This window comes from Salmo trutta, chromosome 21, assembly GCF_901001165.1.
Source record: "Salmo trutta chromosome 21, fSalTru1.1, whole genome shotgun sequence".
NCBI lineage: Eukaryota > Metazoa > Chordata > Actinopteri > Salmoniformes > Salmonidae > Salmo > Salmo trutta.
In genome coordinates, this window is record NC_042977.1 from 16,457,305 (window position 1) to 16,476,356 (window position 19,052).

General features: G+C 44.7%; 1 protein-coding gene across 5 annotated transcripts; it reads right to left on the bottom strand.

Moving 5' to 3' along the window:
- Positions 1-431: 431 nt before the first annotated feature.
- LOC115156813 (dentin sialophosphoprotein) lies at positions 432-18,931 on the bottom strand. 5 transcript variants are annotated; one of them, XM_029704517.1, is made up of 10 exons: positions 18,494-18,931; positions 16,906-16,963; positions 14,390-14,551; positions 6,971-7,168; positions 4,786-4,977; positions 4,573-4,662; positions 4,318-4,450; positions 2,784-2,831; positions 1,040-2,676; positions 432-813 (listed from the first exon to the last, which is right to left on the bottom strand). In XM_029704517.1, the coding sequence occupies exons 1-10, from the start codon at positions 18,553-18,555 to the stop codon at positions 748-750; spliced, it is 2,646 nt and encodes an 881-aa protein (XP_029560377.1). In that variant the 5' UTR covers positions 18,556-18,931; the 3' UTR covers positions 432-747. The 5 variants fall into 5 exon arrangements, with proteins under 5 accessions (XP_029560377.1, XP_029560376.1, XP_029560378.1 ...); XM_029704516.1 differs by having other exon boundaries at positions 4,318-4,453; XM_029704518.1 differs by lacking the exons at positions 14,390-14,551; positions 16,906-16,963; positions 18,494-18,931 and adding an exon at positions 11,155-11,212 and having other exon boundaries at positions 4,318-4,453.
- Positions 18,932-19,052: the final 121 nt, after the last annotated feature.

Below are 19,052 nucleotides of genomic sequence, written 5' to 3' on the forward strand. Positions count from 1 at the left end.
TTTGGCTCGCGCCATGTCACATTGGTAGTTAGAATATAATATAGTCAACCAGGAGAGGGCAAATCCGCTGGTGGAAGGTCCAAGGGGTGTTAAACAATTTGTATTGGCCACAGTTGGCTTTACTTATTAATTATCAGTTGACTAATATAATTTAACAAAAAACTGCTCAGACCCTGCATTCTACCAACCTGGTTTTCTCACCTCCCTCGAAAGTAATCAGTTGTATCTGCAGACAGCTCAACTCCAAACTATTCACTCCGTCCTTTTCCCTATCCCTTGGCACCTCATATACTGTATATCGGATAAAGGATGGATGGTTGAAGAGTTTCAAGATAAACAGGATAATAAATCCTTTTGTTTTCATGCAATTCAAACTCGAGGTCTTAGGGATGTGGAATTGTATGTTCTCACCTCCGAGAACCTACTGCATCTGGACCCAGATTCAATACTGTATTGCAACTTTAACAGGGTGTAGAACAAACCAAGGCCGTGTAACTGCAAAGCAACCATCAGCAATTAATAACTCAAATTAGAATCATCAAATTATGATTTTCAATGAACATATCAATCACATTCAAATCAATGCAATGTTGCAACCCTTGACTAGGGGTCAAGGTGAATCATGCCAGCTTGGAGAAAAGAGACTCTCATTCCTGCCTTCGCTTCATATCCTTCCATCTACTTCCCCATTGTTGTACTGTACTGCAGAGTCATGGCCACGCTGGTGACTTCCTTCTAGGGAATGGTTCATTTGTCCAGGCTGTGTGTGCGGGGGTTGACTGGGCCAAAGGACAAGGATTCCCTGGAGTTGGTCTGTGAGGCAAGAATACAAATGATAAAGTTACTGTCACTGGATCATAAACAGTAAAATATTCACAGATGCACACACTAACACACACACACATACCCATGCTTGCACACAAACCCACAGGTACACACACCCTCTTACAGTACACCACACACACACAACTATACATTAAACATACACATCCAGAACACACATGTCCACAGAGTGACAAACAACAGAAGAGCCACTGACCTTAACAGTCGTCCAGTCAGAAACGGTGTCTACAGACTCGGAGTGGGCGGTGTCTCTCACTCTGAATTGAAAGTTGTCTGGACCAGCGGTGTTTCCCGGTCTAGGCTCACAGGGGTAGAGGTCAGTGGCGACTTCAGGGTTATCACTATAACTACTGCTTCCAAACACAAGGTCCAGGTCCAGTAGGTTGCTTCCAGCTGCCATAGTTGGTACTGTTCCTAATGGGTCAGACGCTGTAGGATTGTTACAGTCTGACTCAGCAACACTGTTGGCTCTGCTGAGTTCCAGACCAAGGAGATCCATTGTTGCAGTATTACTGGGTTCTGAACTATAGGGGTCCATTGAAACTGCGTTACTGAAATCGAAGCTAAAGGAGTCCCTTTTGTTTGTGTTATTGTTGTCTTCAAGGTTTGTATCATCGCCGCTGTGTAAGTCGACGATAGCTTGGTTGTCAGTCTCAAAACTTAAGAGTTTGAAACCATAGGGGTCAAATGTGTCTCGGTCGGTGGCATGAGATGAATGTCCAAACTCGTAAGGGTCGAACACGTCTTGGTTCTCAGATTGAGCAGTAGGCTCAAATTCGTAAGGATCAAATGAGGCTTGGTTGTCAGCTTCTTCATCGCTGAGTTCAGTGTCAAAAGGATCTAGGATCTCTTCGCTGTGGTGTTCGGGGCTGAGTTTAAATCCATAGTTGTACGAAGTTTGACTACTGGGCTCGTAGTTGGGCTCGTAGTTCAGCTCAAAACTGTTGTTGCCAAAGCTGAATTTACTGTTGTGTTCAGCTGAGCTGGTAAGAGGGTCCATCCCGATAGCACTGTCCAGCTCTGAATCAGCAGAGCGGTTGGAAGAACCTGGATCACAGCCTTCAGCTTTGGGAGTGTCTGGCTCTTCTACAAGGTCAGCCGACGCTCCCCCTTTGAGGCGTCTAGGTGGACGGACCGGGCGGGTTGGTACAGGAGGGCTGGGTTCAGGAAAGTCGCATCCACCTGTTCCGGCAGGTTCTGAGTCACAAGCCTGAATCCCAACAGGGTAGCTGGGTTCCACGGAGTCGTACCCAGGTGGCACCAGGTCAAAGTCAACTGGTATAGATCCAAGAGTGATGTCAATCTCTTCTATGTCGGAAGGAGGGGATACTGCGTTGATGTCAAACTCGTATCCATTGGGGTCGGATTCGGTGGAGAAGTTGGGTCCAGCAGCCCAGGTGTTGGCCCTGGATGCTTGACTGAAGGGTTCGCGCCCAGAAGCTACGCCGGGTTCATCTGGGTCATCTAATTCAGTTTCCAAGGAAGAAGTTTGAGCTGCATAGATGGGCTTGAAACCCAAGCGTTCGGTCATGATCAAGGTTTGGGGATCAACGAAGGAGAGTTCAATAGCGTCCGTGTGAACAGTGTCCAGATCCTCCCTGCTGTAACTGATTTCTATGTCGCTGGATTCGTCCTCGTCGGGGAACTCGGACTCGAAGCACTGAGTGCCGGTGGAGGCTTTGTTCTCAGCGCAGGAAAGGCTGTTGTCTGTCTCGTTGTTAGATCCAGGTTCCAGGCGGGTGTCTGGATCAGTGGAGGGATAGGGCTCCTCTGACCCCTCTGGAAAGAGGATGTCTGCAGCGAAGGGGTCCGTGCCTTTGAACGGGTCATCATCTACGATAAAGGATCAGTCGCAAACAGAATTAGAGGCCTGGATAATGCTATAGCGTATAATTATAATCAATCAGACTGTCAAAGTTTTAGATATGAACTTCACTCACCAGATTTATCCATTTTGGCAAAGAGGTCATCATCTTTGAAAAGGTAATCTGCAAAAAGAAAAGAATCATCATCCCCATCATCGTCACCACTGTCATGACGTTGGCCTCTTTGGGTACAGGGCTATCAGTTGACCCCTCCCCTTTGTACCATCACCCAACCTACCTTCCCCCCAACCCAGGGTTGTAAAAATTCCAAGAGGAGAATCTACTACCACATGTTTCATAGAGAGACAAAGGAAATTCTTCCAACTCATAGAATTGGAGAACCGAGCAACATGTGTGTTCTGGAGAAGATATGGAAGATTGGTGAAGACTCCAGCTACGAACTGGTCCGCTTGGTACAATTTTGTGATACTCAGAAGAGACAATATAGCCATATTACCATAAAACTGTTTATATGATAGCCTCAGCGATGAGACTTGAATCCACATGGTTGTATAAAATGTATTAATAAGGATAAAGCTATTTGTAATACATTGAGATGCTATGTACTGATGTTAATGTGATAGAATTGTATTTCTGTAACCAAGTCTAACTCAGTCATAGGCACGCCCCCAGGGACACATACAGGACCAGGCGTCATTTGACAGGCACTATAAAACACCCCCTGATTTACATTTCTTTAGACCAGGCCTGCACTCCATTGCGAGTTGGCCCATAGGTTTGACCATCCAAGTACTCTACTGAAAGTGAACTATACCACGTGGTTAACTTTTAGACTATCGATATCGACAGAATAAGAACAAGTCTTTGATATTAATTATTAGTCTGCAGCTAAGTAAATTATATCATCGAACGCGAAGACCAACGAAACATCCATTCTATGACGACATTAATGAATGTCGCTCTGAAAGATCCATTCTAACCGAGAGAGAGAGAGAACGCGGACAAAACTCTCCATCAGAACAGAACTCTCCAACAAGAATCCCGACGACACATGAGCGTAAATATATATTGATTGCAATTGTTCCCGAATGAGTGAGCCTTCAATTGTCAATTGTTAATATTAATGAACTCTGTGTAACTTCTCAGCTGACCGTTTATGACCCATTGTCTAACAGACCAGCCATGCTTGTTAGCCATTAGGGCACATTACTATACCAATCCTTTGTGATGATAATTACGGTTTGTATGTTTTCTGTTAATTACTTAGTGTAGTAAATAAATGATTTTAAGACAATTGATGTATGGATGATTTTAGTAAAGACTGGGTTCGTGCAGATACAACAATTTCCGACGTTTGGAATGAGACTGGACTAGAGGTAAAATACACCATTGAAACCAGAAGATAATCGGCCTATATTATAATATAGGTTAAGTTATATTAGGAAAATTATAACTTTGTAATCTGAATATTTTTCTTGGTGCCCCGATCTCCTAGTTAATTACAATTAAACGATTAATCAGTTTAATCGCGTGATAATAATTACAGGGAGTTAATTGATAAACCTATCTTCAGTTTAATGGTACCCAAAGACACGACACCACCATTATCATCATCATCATCATCAAATCATATGGAACAGATGCTCACGTTCAGATTCACAGTGAATGAAGGGGTCAGGGTGGTAGAAGTCGAGCTCTTCGACGGCTATGCTACTGGTGGATCGTGTTTGGGAAATCTTTTCTTCGTCCTCCATTTTCTCTTCCTTTTCTCCCTTATCCTTCTGCTAGAGAGGTATAGGTTAAACATTTCTCACAGTTTAAGGGAGTTTTCCTCCCACATCCAGTCTCTTCAAATGATTTTTGGTTTATAGTACATTACACTGAGGTAATGCGGTAGCCATACCTTTGGTGTGCTTGGTGTAGTTGTCTCCTCTTCCTCTTCTTGTGTATCAGCCAATCCGTTCTTAGCGCGAGCCTCACACCCAAGGTTTGCCTGTGAAAAGAGAGAATTGGCAACTCATTTCAAAGCCCATAGGACCCGTAATTCAAGCTATCCCAAGTTTTATGGGTTTGATGGACATCATGTGGGATTTAAACACTTTTGTATGAAACATACCAGGATTTCAGCGTAGACAGGCAGTGATTGGCTCCTGCCCCATGACCTGGCTGGTACAGCGGGGACGTCAAGAGTGCCGTCCTCTGTCCTGAGGCTGCTGGGGGATGTGTCGATTGGCTCCACCCACTGGTGGTCTGGCAGTGTTGCATCTCCCGTCCGCTCCCCACTCAGTATACTGAGCGTCTGCTCCTCCTAGTCCACAGCAGTCATCAACGAAAGCAATTATTTGTCATATATATAGATTACCAGTCAAAAGTTTGGACACACCTATTCATTCAAGGTTTTTTTTTAATTTTTACTATTTCCTACATTGTAGAATAATAGTGAAGACATCAAAACTATGAAATAACACATATGGAATCATGTAGTAACCAAAAAAGTATATTAGAGATTCCTCAAAGTAGCCGCACTTTGCCTTGATGACAGCTTTGCACACTCTTGGCATTCTCTCAACCAGTTTCATGAGGTAGTCACCTGGAATGCATTTCAATGCCTTGTTAAAAGTTAATTTGTGGAATTTCTTTCCTTCTTAATGCATTTGAGCCAATCAGTTGTGTTGTGACAAGGTAGGGGGGTATACAAAAGATAGCCCTATTTGGTAAAAGATCAAGTCCATATTATGGCAAGAACAGCTCAAATAAGCAAAGAGAAAGAACAGTCCATCATTACTTTAAGACATGAAAGTCAGTCTATCTGGAAAATTTCAAGAACGTTAATCGTTTCTTCAAGTGCAGTCGCAAAAACCGTCAAGCGCTATGATGAAACTGGCTTTCATGAGGACCGCCACAGGAAAGGAAGACCCAGAGTTACCTCTAACTCGAAGAGGAGCCCAAATAAATGCTTCACAGAGTTCAAGTAACATCAACATCAAGTGTTCAGAAGAGACTGCGTGAATCAGGCCTTCATGGTCAAATTAATGCAAAGAAACCACTACTAAAGGACACCAATAAGAAGACTTGCTTGGGCCAAGAAACATGAGCAATGGATTAGACCGGTGGAAATCTGTCCTTTGGTTCCAACCAACCATATGTGTTATTGCATATTGCATGTCTTCACTATCATTCTACAATGTAGAAAATAGTAAAAATAAAGAAAAACCCTTGAATGAGTAGGTGTGTCCAAACTTTGACTGGTATTATACATCTTAGAAAAGTCTATGCATGTGTTAGCTTTGCCTAGAACAGTAAGAGATGGGGGCAGGCCTTATGCTCCACTTGGCACGGTAAAGACCAAGTAAGTAAGTGGTTGGGCTTGAGTGCTAGGCACATGGCTATTCAAAGACCTTGTGCTTGTCTTTATCCAATAAAATAGACCTTTTGAACTCTCCCTGAATCAATGACTGTTATCTACTTAAAGATTATGTCTGGTACATCATCAGCAAACAAAAGAAACCCAGCTGATATTAAATATCGGTCTACTACAGCTTGAAGGCTTTTTCTCATGAGACAGAATGATTAAAAGGAACAAAAATCAACATGGAGGATCAATAACACATACAACGGATCGATGCGACCAGCCTCTTCACTCTCCAGTCCTGTGACAACACAGATCAATACACTGGGGGGCATGATGAAGGCTACACATGAATCACCTGTCAGCAGGGGACTGAAATAACAATGAATCCCCACCCCCTGCCGGTCTGACTGAACCACTTTATATTAGTATTCTCATGTAACAGAGGTGGTTTGGAGTACCTTCGCCTCAGACCTGAAGCTTTAGCTCAGCGGGCTAACACAGAGGAGACTTGGGTTTCAACCTCAGTCGGTCACACCCACATATACTGTAGCCTGATACCATATTCTTATATTCGCTCTGCATCCTGGCATTCTAGGAAGCCCTAGAGGCTATCTTACTTCAAGGGTTCCAGTTGCCACATGAGGAGAATAGCAGGAGACACAGTGGCAGGAAATATCAGAGGCCATGATCCGATTCTCTTAATGGGCTTTACAAGCTCGAATACTCTCCCTTGTGACCATAGCCCAGGGCTTGTTCGCTGTCTTTTGTGACCACTGACCCTTTTGATGACTGCAGGACTGGATCAATGAACTCATGAAAGACTAGCCTATTGTAATGCTGTCATCAATCCAATCCTTCCAAAGCAGGTCTTTTTTGGAAGGACAATGAGTTCATAACCAGAGTGGGATATATTTGGAAGGGATGGGTCTTCAGCTAAAGACACATCCACCTGTAAAATCTCCTCGTATGATTGGCTGATGGACTCCTCCAGAGGGATGGTGCGTTCGCCCGCCTCCTCCACCTTCCCCTGGGCCCGTCTGACCTCCATTTTCAGCTGTTTGAGTTTCCTCCTGGCCCGGGCCAGCTCCCGCTCATACTCCTCCACCTTTGTCTCCCTGGCCACCTCCTCCGCCTGCAGGGAAAGAATCTGTAAGGAGGGAAGAAGTGGGACAGAGGAGGAGAGAAGGAGACAGCAGAGTCAGAGGGAGATAACGTGGGAGCCGTGAAAGGGTAGCAATAATAACATGGATGAATATAATCTTTATTCATTTGAAGATTGGAGAATAGGTTTGAACTGACCACAAACCAACTAAGGACTGGATTCAATCTGTAGTGCTGAAGATAAGCTTTGTGATGTGATTGTAATTCAAAGGCAATGTTTACGCGTTTCCCGAGATTGCGTTCACTAACAATTGAAAGCTTCCATTTCAACTGCGCTACAAAGCTAATCTTCGGCGCTATTTTATTTTATTTATTTTTTTATTTCACCTTTATTTAACCAGGTAGGCAAGTTGAGAACAAGTTCTCATTTACAATTGCGACCTGGCCAAGATAAAGCAAAGCAGTTCGACAACATACAAAAACACAGAGTTACACATGGAGTAAAACAACATACAATCAATGATGCAGTAGAAAAAAATAAGACTATATACAATGTGAGCAAATGATGTGAGATAATGGAGGTAAAAGCAAAAAAATGCCATGGTGGCAAAGTAAATAAAGTATGGCAAGAAAAAAAAAACACTGGAATGGTAGATTTGTAGTTTGAAGAAAGTTAAAGTTAAAATATAAATATAAATAATATGGTGCAAAGGAGCAAAATAAATAAAATAAATAAATACAGTAGGGGAAAAGGTAGTAGTTTGGGCTCAATTAAAGATGGGCTATGTACAGGTGCAGAGATCTGTGAGCTGCTCTGACAGCTGGTGCTTAAAGCTAGTGAGGGAGATAAGTGTTTCCAGTTTTAGAGATTTTTGTAGTTCGTTCCAATCATTGGCAGCTGAGAACTGGAAGGAGAGACGACCAAAGGAGGAGTTGGCTTTAGGGGTGACCAGAGAGATATACCTGCTGGAGCGCGTGCTACAGGTGGGTGCTGCTATGGTGACCAGTGAGCGGAGATAAGGGGGGACTTTACCTAGCAGGGTCTTGTAGATGACCTGGAGCCAATGTGTTTGGCGACGATGATGAAGTGAAGGCCAGCCAACGAGAGCATACAGGTCGCAGTGGTGGGTTGTATATGGGGCTTTGGTGACAAAACGGATGGCACTGTGATAGACTGCATCCAGCTTGTTGAGTAGGGTATTGGAGGCTATTTTGTAAATGACATCGCCGAAGTCGAGGATTGGTAGGATGGTCAGTTTTACGAGGGTATGTTTGGCAGCATGAGTGAAGGATGCTTTGTTGCGAAATAGGAAGCCAATTCTAGATTTCACTTTGGATTGGAGATGATTGATGTGAGTCTGGAAGGAGAGTTTACAGTCTAACCAGACACCTAGGTATTTGTAGTTGTCCACAAATTCTAAGTTAGAACCGTCCAGAGAAGTGATGCTGGATGGGCGGGCAGGTGCAGGCAGCGATCGGTTGAAGAGCATACATTTAGTTTTACTTGTGTTTAGGAGCAGTTGGAGACCACGGAAGGAGAGTTGAATGGCATTGAAGCTCGTCTGGAGGGTTGTTAACACAGTGTCCAAAGAAGGGCCAGAAGTATACAGAATGGTGTCGTCTGCGTAGAGGTGGATCAGAGATTCACCAGCAGCAAGAGCGACATCATTTATGTATACAGAGAAAAGAGTTGGCCCAAGAATTGAACCCTGTGGTACCCCCATAGAGACTGCCAGAGGTCCAGACAGTAGGCCCTCCGATTTGACACACTGAACTCTGTCAGAGAAGTAGTTGGTGAACCAGGCGACGCAATCGTTTGAGAAACCAAGGCTACTAAGTCTGCCGATGAGGATGTGGTGATTAACAGAGTCAAAAGCTTTGGCCAGGTCAATGAATACGGCAGCACAGTAATGTTTCTTATCGATGGCGGTTACGATGTCGTTTAGGACCTTGAGCGTGGCTGAGGTGCACCCATGACCAGCTCTGAAACCAGATTGCATAGCGGAGAGGGTGCGGTGGGATTCAAAATAGTCGGTAATCTGTTTGTTGACTTGGCTTTCGAAGACCTTAGAAAGGCAGGGTAGGATGGATATAGGTCTGTAGCAACTTGGGTCAAGAGTGTCACCTCCTTTGAAGAGGGGGATGACAGCAGCTGCTTTCCAATCTATGGGAATCTCAGACGACACGAAAGAGAGGTTGAACAGGCTAGTAATAGGGGTTGCAATAATTTCGGCAGATAATTTTAGAAAGAAAGGGTCCAGATTGTCAAGCCCAGCTGATTTGTAGGGGTCCAGATTTTGCAGCTCTTTCAGAACATCAGCTGAATGGATTTGGGAGAAGGAGAAATGGGGGAGGCTTGGGCGAGTAGCTGTGGGGGGTGCAGTGCTGTTGAATGCAGTAGGGGTAGTTAGGTGGAAAGCATGGCCAGCCGTAGAAAAATGCTTATTGAAATTCTCAATTATAGTGGGCTTATCGGTGGTGACAGAGTTTCCTATCCTCAGTGCAGTGGGCAGTTGGGAGGAGGTGTTCTTATTCTCCATGGACTTTACAATGTCCCAGAACTTTTTAGAGTTGGAGTTGCACGAAGCAAATTTCTGTTTGAAAAAGCTAGCCTTGGCGTTTCTAACTGCCTGTGTGTATTGGTTTCTAACTTCCCTAAAAAGTTGCATATCGCGGGGGCAGTTCGATGCTAATGCAGAACGCCACAGGATATTTTTGTGTTGGTTAAGGGCAGTCAGGTCTGGGGAGAACCAAGGGCTATATCTGTTCCTGGTTCTAAATTTCTTGAAAGGGGCATGCTTATTTAAGATGGAGAGGAAGGCATTTTTAAAAAATAACCAGGCATCCTCTACTGACGGGATGAGGTCAATATCCTTCCAGGATACCAGGGCCAGGTCGATTAGAAAGGCTTGCTCGTTGAAATGTTTCAGGGAGCGTTTGACAGTGATGAGTGGAGGTCGTTTGACCGCTGACCCATTACGGGTGCAGGCAATGAGGCAGTGATCGCTGAGATCTTGGTTGAAAACAGCAGAGGTGTAATTAGAGGGCACATTGGTTAGGATGATATCTATGAGGGTGCCAGTGTTTGCGGCTTTGGGGTTGTACCTGGTGGGTTCATTAATAATTTGTGTGAGATTGAGGGCATCAAGCTTGGATTGCAGAATGGCTGGGGTGTTAAGCATGTCCCAGTTTAGGTCGCCTAGTAGCACAAGCTCTGAAGATAGATGGGGGGCAATCAGTTCACATATGGTGTCCAGAGCACAGCTAGGGGCCGAGGGGGGTCTATAGCAGGCGGCAACGGTGAGAGACTTGTTTTTGGAGAGGTGGATTTTTAAAAGTAGAAGTTCAAATTGTTTGGGTACAGACCTGGATAGCAGGACAGAACTCTGCAAGCTATCTCTGCAGTAGATTGCAACACCGCCCCCTTTGGTCGTTCTATCTTGTCTGAAAACGTTGTAGTTAGGGATGAAGATTTCACAGTTTTTGGTGGACTTCCTAAGCCAAGATTCAGACACAGCCAGGACATCCGGGTTGGCAGAGTGTGCTAAAGCAGTGAATAAAACAAACTTAGGGAGGAGGCTTCTAATGTTAACATGCATGAAACCAAGGCTATTACGGTTACAGAAGTCATCAAAAGAGAGCGCCTGGGGAGTAGGTGTGGAGCCAGGCATTGAAGGGCCTGGATTCACCTCTACATCCCCAGCGGAGCAGAGAAGGATAAGTATGAGGGTACGGCTAAAAGCTATAAGAATTGGTCGTCTGTGACGTCCAGAATAGAGAGAAAAAGGAGCAGGTATCTGGGGGCGATAAAATAGCTTCAAGGTATAATGTACAGACAAAGGTATGGTGGGATGTGAGTACAGAGGAGGTAAACCTAGGCATTTAGTGATTATGAGAGAGATATTGTCTCTAGAAATATCATTGAAACCAGAAGATGTCATAGCATGTGTGGGTGGAGGAACTGAGAGGTTGGATAAGGTATAATGAGCAGGGCTAGAGGCTCTACAGTGAAATAAGCCAATAAACACTAACCAGAACAGCAATGGACAAGGCATATTGACATTAAGGAGAGGCATGCTTAGCCGAGTGATCAGAGGGTCCAGTGAGATTCAGACAGCTAGCTGGGCCATAGGTAGCAAGCTGGTGGAAGATGGGAGGGAGGTCTGTTTTTAGCCGCCTCGTGCGTTTCCGTCTGTGGGTTAGTGGGGTTCCGTGTGGAAGGGGGGACCTGTCCAAGTTGGCAAAATAGTTAGTTATAGTGGCCCAAGAAAAGTGTCCGACAGACCTATTCAGATCACAGCCGAAAAGACAGCTAACGATTAGCTGGCCGCAGATGGGCGATCAGGTTACGTCGCGACGGAGGGGCCAGTTGGAACAACTCCCTCGGGCAGATAACGTCGGTGATCCAGTCGTGAAGACCCAATGGGGCTCCGCATCGGCAGTAAAACGGGTCAGGATAGGTGAGTTGTAGCCCAGGAGACACTTCAGCTGGCTAGCTCAGGAGTAGCCCACGAGTGGCTGACGGAATTCTTCAGCTGGCTAGCTAGCTAGCTCCGTAATTGTGTGTGTTAATTCCGAGACCGACGTTGCCAATAGTCACTCAGGTAGCAGCTAGTTAGCTGCAAGATCCAGGTGTAAATGTCCAGAGCCTGCGGTAGAAATCGAGGAAAGGAGAGAGAATAGGTCCGATATGCTCTGGTCTGAGTCGCGCTGTACAAAAACTGGCGATAGCTTTTCGAGCTAATGGATAGCTGAGGACAGCTAACCGTAGCTAGCTGAACTTCAACGTTAGCCTGTGAAAATAGCTAACCTCTGGCTAGCTTCTGTCGTGGAATTCAGATGAGGTAAATAATACTTTCTTTTTTTTTTAAATTGATGAGGCGGGTTGCAGGAGAGTGCTTTGAGGTTGAGTATTTAGAATAAAAAAATGTAAAAAGATAAGTGAAGAAAAAAAATATGTAAATATATATATATATACACGGGACACGACAGGACGTCTGAACTGCTACGCCATCTTGAAATTTTGGATGCTTTTCAATGCTATGCATTGAATCCAGCTCCAAATCTGTCTATGGTTGGTAGAGGTCTTTGTTGTTCAGTGTCCTCGCCAATAGAGCACAGATAAAAATATGGAATAAACTTTCACTGATACAAATTACCATTCACTCATAAAAACAGTACTTGTTATGTTTTATTCAGTAAGAGGCTGATTCAGACAGGTGTGGCTCCCTTGCGTGCACTGATTTTTTATTTATTTAACCGCTGAAAACCCGCCCACTTGTTGGCCATAGGATTTTCTCGTGGAGTTTTATTCAATAGGGTTTTCAGTATGTTAATCTTAAACCATCCCTTTAAATACTGTGTTCCTTTAATAGGAATTTTCGACAGGCTCACTAGAATCGAGTGAACGAGTTCAGAATATTAGGGATCAATGAAAGAAAGCCATCTAAATATATGAATATTCGTCTCCTTTTCAGCACCAACTGGTAGATTGAAAAATACTCTGATCTAGATTATTCAGGTTAGGAAAGTCTTTATGAATCATGCAAAAACCGGGATGGAGAGCCTTTACACAAAAAATACACTACATGACTCGTCGAACATCTTATTCCAAAATCATGGACATTAATATGGAGTTGGTCCCCAATTTGCTGCTATAACAACCTCCACTCTTCTGGGAAGCCTTTCCACTTGATGTTGGAACATTGCTGAGGGGACTTGCTTTAATTCAGCCACAAGAGCATTAGTGAGGTCGGGCACTGATGTTGGGTGATTAGGCCTGGCTCGCAGTCGGCGTTCCAATTCTTCTCAAAGGTGTTCGATGAGGTTGAGGTCAGGGCTCTGTGCAGGCCAGTCAAGCTCTTCCACACCGATCTCAACAAACCATTTCTGTATGGACCTCGCTTTGTGCACGGGTGCATTGTCATGCTGAAATAGAAAAGGGTCTTCCCCAAACTGTTGCCACAAAGTTTTAAGCACAGAATTGTCTAGAATGTCATTGTATGCTGTAGCGTTAAGATTTCCCTGCACTGCAACTAAGGGGCTTAGCCCAAACCATTATTCCTCCTCCACCAAACTTTACAGTTTGGGAAGGTAGCGTTCTCCTGGTATCCGTCAAACCTAGATTCGTCCGTCAGACTGCCAGATGGTGAAGCATGATTCATCACTCCAGAGAACGCATTTCAGCCGACGCTTGGCATTGCGCATGTCGATCTTAGGCTTGTATACAGATGCTCGGCCATGGAAACCCATTTAATGAAGCTCCTGACGAACAGTTATTGTGCTGACATTGCTTCCAGAGGCAGTTCTGAACTCTGTAGGGAGTGTTGCAACCGAGGACAGGCGATGTTTACGCGCTACACGCTTCAGCACTCGGCAGTCCCGTTCTGAGTTTGCTCCTAGACGTTTCCACTTCACAATAACAGCACTTACAGTTGACAGGGGCAGCTCTAGCAGGGCAGAAATTTGACGAACTGACTTGTTGGAAAGGTGGAATCCTATGACAGTGCCATGTTGAAAGTCACTGAGCTCTTCAGTAAGACCATTCTGCTGCCAATGTTTGTCTATTGAGATTGCATGGCTGTGTGCTAAATTTTATACACCTGTCGGCAATGGGTGTAGCTGAAATAGTCGAATCCGATAATTTGAAGGGGTGTCCACATACTTTTGTATATGTAGTGTATATTGGTGAATCAAAAAGATAGTGGTTTGATTCATCCTGAAAGTTGCCATATTCCGTTTTTCAATCCATGAAAAACTGGAAGGTGAAAAAAGGGTAGAATATGGGTTGAACATATATAAATCTATACCTATCTATAAATCTACCTTCGCTAATCATGGAACTGTGATGACAACAGTCCAGTCGTCGTGAACCGTGCAAACTGCTACGTGTGGTCTGCCTTCCGTAAGGATTCAAATAGGCTACATGTCCCAAATTATTGCACAACTTCACCCTCAGGAACAACCACACGGGCGTGACAGAGGAAAGAAAGGTAAACTAATGATGTAATGGGATGATGTAAAATGTAGGCTACAAATTGAAGGCAACTAACTCTAAAGTGACAGTTATCATGTATGTTGGTATTACTGACACACCTCTGCCACACAAACGTATAACTCGCTGGCATGTTTAAGTTCAAGGTCAGAATACGCGTAGAGAGAAAAGTGCATGAAAAGGGAATTCAATTCAATTTACATGTGTGCAACTTAAGTCTGAATTCCCCCCTAACAGCAGCCAACGCAGCTGTTATCTCTGTGTGTGTCTCACCTGCTGGCTCTCTTGGACGCACTCCAGCCTGGTCAGTTTGAGCTGGTCCTCCAGCTCCATCCTGTGCTGCTCCAGCTTCTCCAGGGTCTCCGCCAGCTCCCGGCGGTCTCCCCGCTGCTCCTCCAGCTCAATGCCCTCCTGCTGCACGGCATCCTGCAGGTCCTGGTGGGGGGGAACACACAGGCAGGTGGAGGGAGGGATGGATGGATGGAGGAGTGGAGATATGAAGAGAGGGGGAGATGGAGGGACAGCAGGGGCAGATGGAGCAGAGCGAGAATGGAGGGGTGGAAAGAATGGAAGGACACGTGGACAGATTCAAAGAAAGCAGGACCAGATAGAGAGGGAATGGGCAGAGAATGTGAGAGAGAAAGAAACAAGGGGCAGATGGAGAGGGGTGGGAAAGATGGAGTGACAGTAGGAGCAGATCGGGTAGAGGCAGCAGTGACAGAGAGAGGAGGGAAGGGAGAGAGAGAGAGAGAGAGAGAGAGAGAGAGAGAGAGAGAGAGAGATCAGTGGTTACTGAAAATCTGAGGAGATGGAGGCTAGAGACAGACAGCTACTCAAAGTCCCTTTCGCTGCAGAAATAAGGCTTACTTGGAGTGATGCTTTTCCATTAATTTTACACAGCAATATCCAACCTGATCTCCATTCTAAAAAGAGGAATGATTCGAAATCTAACTGACTGGAGGGAAAACTGCCAAGAAAGAGGGGGATGGGCAGAAATAGAAAGGGCAGGGGGAAGGAGTGGAGAGAGGGGGACAGAGAGAGAGAAAGAGAGATATATAGAGAGGGAGAGAGAGAGAGGGAGAAAGAGAGAGAGAGAGAGGGGGGGGGGGGGGGGAGAGAGGGAGAAAGAGAGAGAGAGAGAGAGAGAGAGAGAGAGAGAGAGGGAGAGCGAGCGAGAGAGAGAGGGAGAAAGAGAGAGAGAGGGACAGAGAGAGAGAAAGAGAGATATATAGAGAGGGAGAGAGAGAGAGAGGGAGAAAGAGAGAGAGAGAGAGAGAGGGAGAGCGAGAGAGAGGGGGGGTAGTGTAAGAGCCAAAGTTCAAGCAATGCTTGAGGCACTTTCCTAGCGAGTATCCAGGGCTCTACACGCATGGTATTCTGATAATGAGCTTGTCGATACACTAGTGCGAGAGGTGTTATGAATGACAGACAATGTGCTGTACTAACGCAGATAAATGACTTCATATTCACAGGCACTTTCAACCCTTCAACTGCTGGATTCTGTTTTTAGCTGGAAAGTCTAAAGAGCATTATAGTGAGCGAAGTAAAGCAAAGTAAGGAGAGAAATAAAATCTCGCTGTAGTGACTCCGACCTGCATAAACCATGAGAGAGCTGTTTCACTCAGGCTCAATATGCACAGCTCATCCTGACAGTTGGCTATTGTCTGGAAAGGATTTCAGCCCTTCTGCTCAATGTCACTAGGGGATCAAGTTGTGATATTCTGGGGAATCATCCCAGATAGCAAGCTGACACAGGGACAATTTTAGGCCAACTTGCAATCTTGCTAAACAAATCGGACATTTTCCCAACGTCAAGTTGCTACCTTGGATGGAGGGGCACTTAATAATTCACTTGAGTAATCTTCATAATGCTACAATGCATCTATCATGCATCTACTACCATTTATGCACGAAGTAGTTCATTCTGCACTGTGACATTGTAGCTATTTGACAGCAGAAAAACACAGCGGCTCAGGACCTGTATTCCCAAAGACCTGATCCTAGATCAGCACTCCCTTTAGAATACAAGCCCAGTAGAATAGACATTTGCAACAATAATCTTTTAATAATACCACTAGCTGAGAGACAGGAAATCAGTTTTGGGTGAGATCATGTCGAGGCCACCTCTCGGTAGTCAAAGAGATGCTGTTGCCGGGGGATACAGAGCTCCATCCCAGGTTGTTGCCGGGTTACAAAAATAGAATCTCACACAGTGACATCTCGACAGGTAGCGGTGCACGGAAAATGTTCACAGTGTACTGTAGTTGAAATAATGACAGTCTTTCCTATGATGCTGGGATGGGCATTCCTATGACGCTGACGAACACCAGTAGACACGATCTGTGTTCTCATGGCCAGATGGTCCTCTGTAAATGCAGAGCTCGCCTCCTCTAAAAGGAAGGTGCGATAGAGAAAAGCATTTGGAGATATGTCAAAGGGAATCTGCTTATTTAAGCCTAGCGATTCCCTAAAGGATTACTAATACCTGTACTTTAATCTGTGCACGCCTTCCTCAATCTTCACACACAGAACAACATGACAACACAGAAGCCTCTCAGCTAAGAGACCTGCCCCGTACAGTACTGTATGCTCATGTAAGGTGCCATTAGAAACCCTGCACATGCTGATCAGGCTCTCACATTACACATACACCTTACTGTAAGCAGTGAAACATGAGAACGCACACAGATGCGCACACAGACGTGCACACTCAGACGCGCGCTCACACACACACGCGCGCGCACACACGCACACACTGTAGGAATGTAATAGGAAACGTGGGGCCTTACTCTGATTTCTCCAGTCTTCCGAGCAACACACTCGTCCTGTTCCACAAAGTCCTTGTCCCTGGGGGACCAGCAGAGAAGACAGGAATGTTTAAGGAGGGATGAAACGGATGCTGCACCTAACCATCCCCCCTTACCTTCATCTCCACCTCCTCCTCCCCCTTCTCCCTTCCCCTCTTCCCCAGCCTCCATCCCCACTCTATCCATTCTCATTAGTCTGTCAGTCAAACAGACGGTGCATATGGAACCTGAGGCAGGCTGTGTGTGTGTTGTGTGTATGTATGGTCACCAGGCAATAAAAGAGGGAGGGGAGAAGGGGAGACAGAGAGTGAGAATGTACCAACTAAGCTTGTGCAGAGGGGTTGCATGTAGATGGAGAATGAGTCAGAGAGCGAGGGGGGAAGAAAGGGATGAAAGAAGAGGGAGAGGACAGGAAAGGAGATGGGCAGTCATATTTCCAGGGTAGCCCATAAAACGGTTGTCCGTCCATGACAGGAGAATGAACTACCTCCTCCTCCCCTATCTTCCTCCTCTCATACTATCATTCTCCTCCCTTCACCTCCCCTCTCAAAACACTATCCATCATCCCCTCATACCTGATTCAGCACCGTGAAGGGTTAACAATCAGAAGAAATAATGGTAATGTGCCAATCCTCAAGAACATGCTGTCAAACCACAGTATGAGAGGCATTACTTGTTCATGAACCATTTCCATGATTCCTAATGTATCTAACAAAAGCTAAGTTAATATCACAGTACTGTACTACATTGTATTATCCCTGTTGTCTCTCTATGCAAATTACTGTTTGCTCCAACCTGCAGAGGAAGGGGCTAGAGGAAGGGGCTAAGCCCAGTGAAAATCTCAGGGCTCAGAGGGCTCTAAATTAAAACAGCCTCGTTTGAGAATGACTGTAATATCAATATGACTGCAGTGTCAATGCAACACTATATGTCAAGGGAGGCCTCACCTGAAGACTCTTACCTACCTAGTTTTATAGAATACAGTACTTTAATAAACATTTGCACCAGTAAATGTTGTATTGCACCGTTTTTTTCTTCAATAAATACCACACAGTATACAAATGATCATTTTAAATAGCAATGAAAAATGAATGAGTGTACAGGTAAATGTAAAAGGCTATTTATTATACTCAATAGGAAATAGCCCAATCTGCTATATAGGCCTATAGGTGTACATTTGAGAAATGATTTGCTTAAATTTATATTTTTGAGGAGATGATCAAGAATTCCATTTTAGAATTGTATTAATGACAATCAGTTGAAAATGAACCAATTAACCAATTGCTGTCTGTCTGTCTAAAATAGGCTATATTTTATTGTTGGTGCATGTCCATGACTATAATGTATTGCATTCATGAAGTAGCTGTTACTACGATCAATGAGAAGATATACTGGTCATTCATTTAAAAAAAAGCATCTCTTCACAACAGGATTGTTGAAATTGCATAGGGGGGTAAACCGTTAACCTTAAACATGACCTCGCTCTATTATGGATGATAGGTCAATGTAGAAAAGGAGATTATCGTCAACTAAGCATTTCCTTATCCATTATCGTTATCCCAGTACCAACCTCTCACTACACGGTGCCCGTTGCCTTGGCGTCCGCAAGCAATCCAGTAGAAAACGCATCATCTCTGCGGTACTCTCTCTCCCATCGTATCTCCAGGTAGCCGACTAGATCTTGGCTGCGGTCCGGTGCACAGCGTGGGATCCCAAAGCGATTATCCGAGAAGGTTTTGATAGTTCGGTTATTTACCTACAAATAAACATGGTCGACTCTGTTTAGAGTCAACTGACGCTTCTGGTAAGTTTTACAATTTCTCATAGCCTCTTCCGACTCCATTCTTGAGCCTTTCATCACGTGGGAGGGTCGACCCATAATACCAGCTGAGTTCAGAGGCGTCCAAACATCATTAGCGTTGTTTACATTGCCATTGTGCTACGTTACATAACTTATAAAGCCCTTTGTATGGTGCAATAATATCTATTCGTAACATGCTATTCTGCTGACGCAAATGTGCAGGGTGGGGGCAGATAAGACTCCAAAAAGCTACATTGGACCTAGAGACAGAGGATGCTGACTGCTGGTGATAAAAATATTCACTTTGGAGAGACAGTAGCTGCAATAG

Excerpts from the sequence above, each read along its gene's own strand:
- LOC115156813 (XM_029704516.1), bottom strand. The coding sequence starts at position 18,555 with ATGATGCGTTTTCTACTGGATTGCTTGCGGACGCCAAGGCAACGGGCA. Across the intron at positions 16,964-18,493 it reads CGGGCACCGTGTAGTGAGAG|GGACAAGGACTTTGTGGAAC; the intron begins GTTGGTACTGGG and ends CTGGTCCCCCAG. Across the intron at positions 4,663-4,785 it reads CTGTCTACGCTGAAATCCTG|GCAAACCTTGGGTGTGAGGC; the intron begins GTATGTTTCATA and ends CTCTTTTCACAG.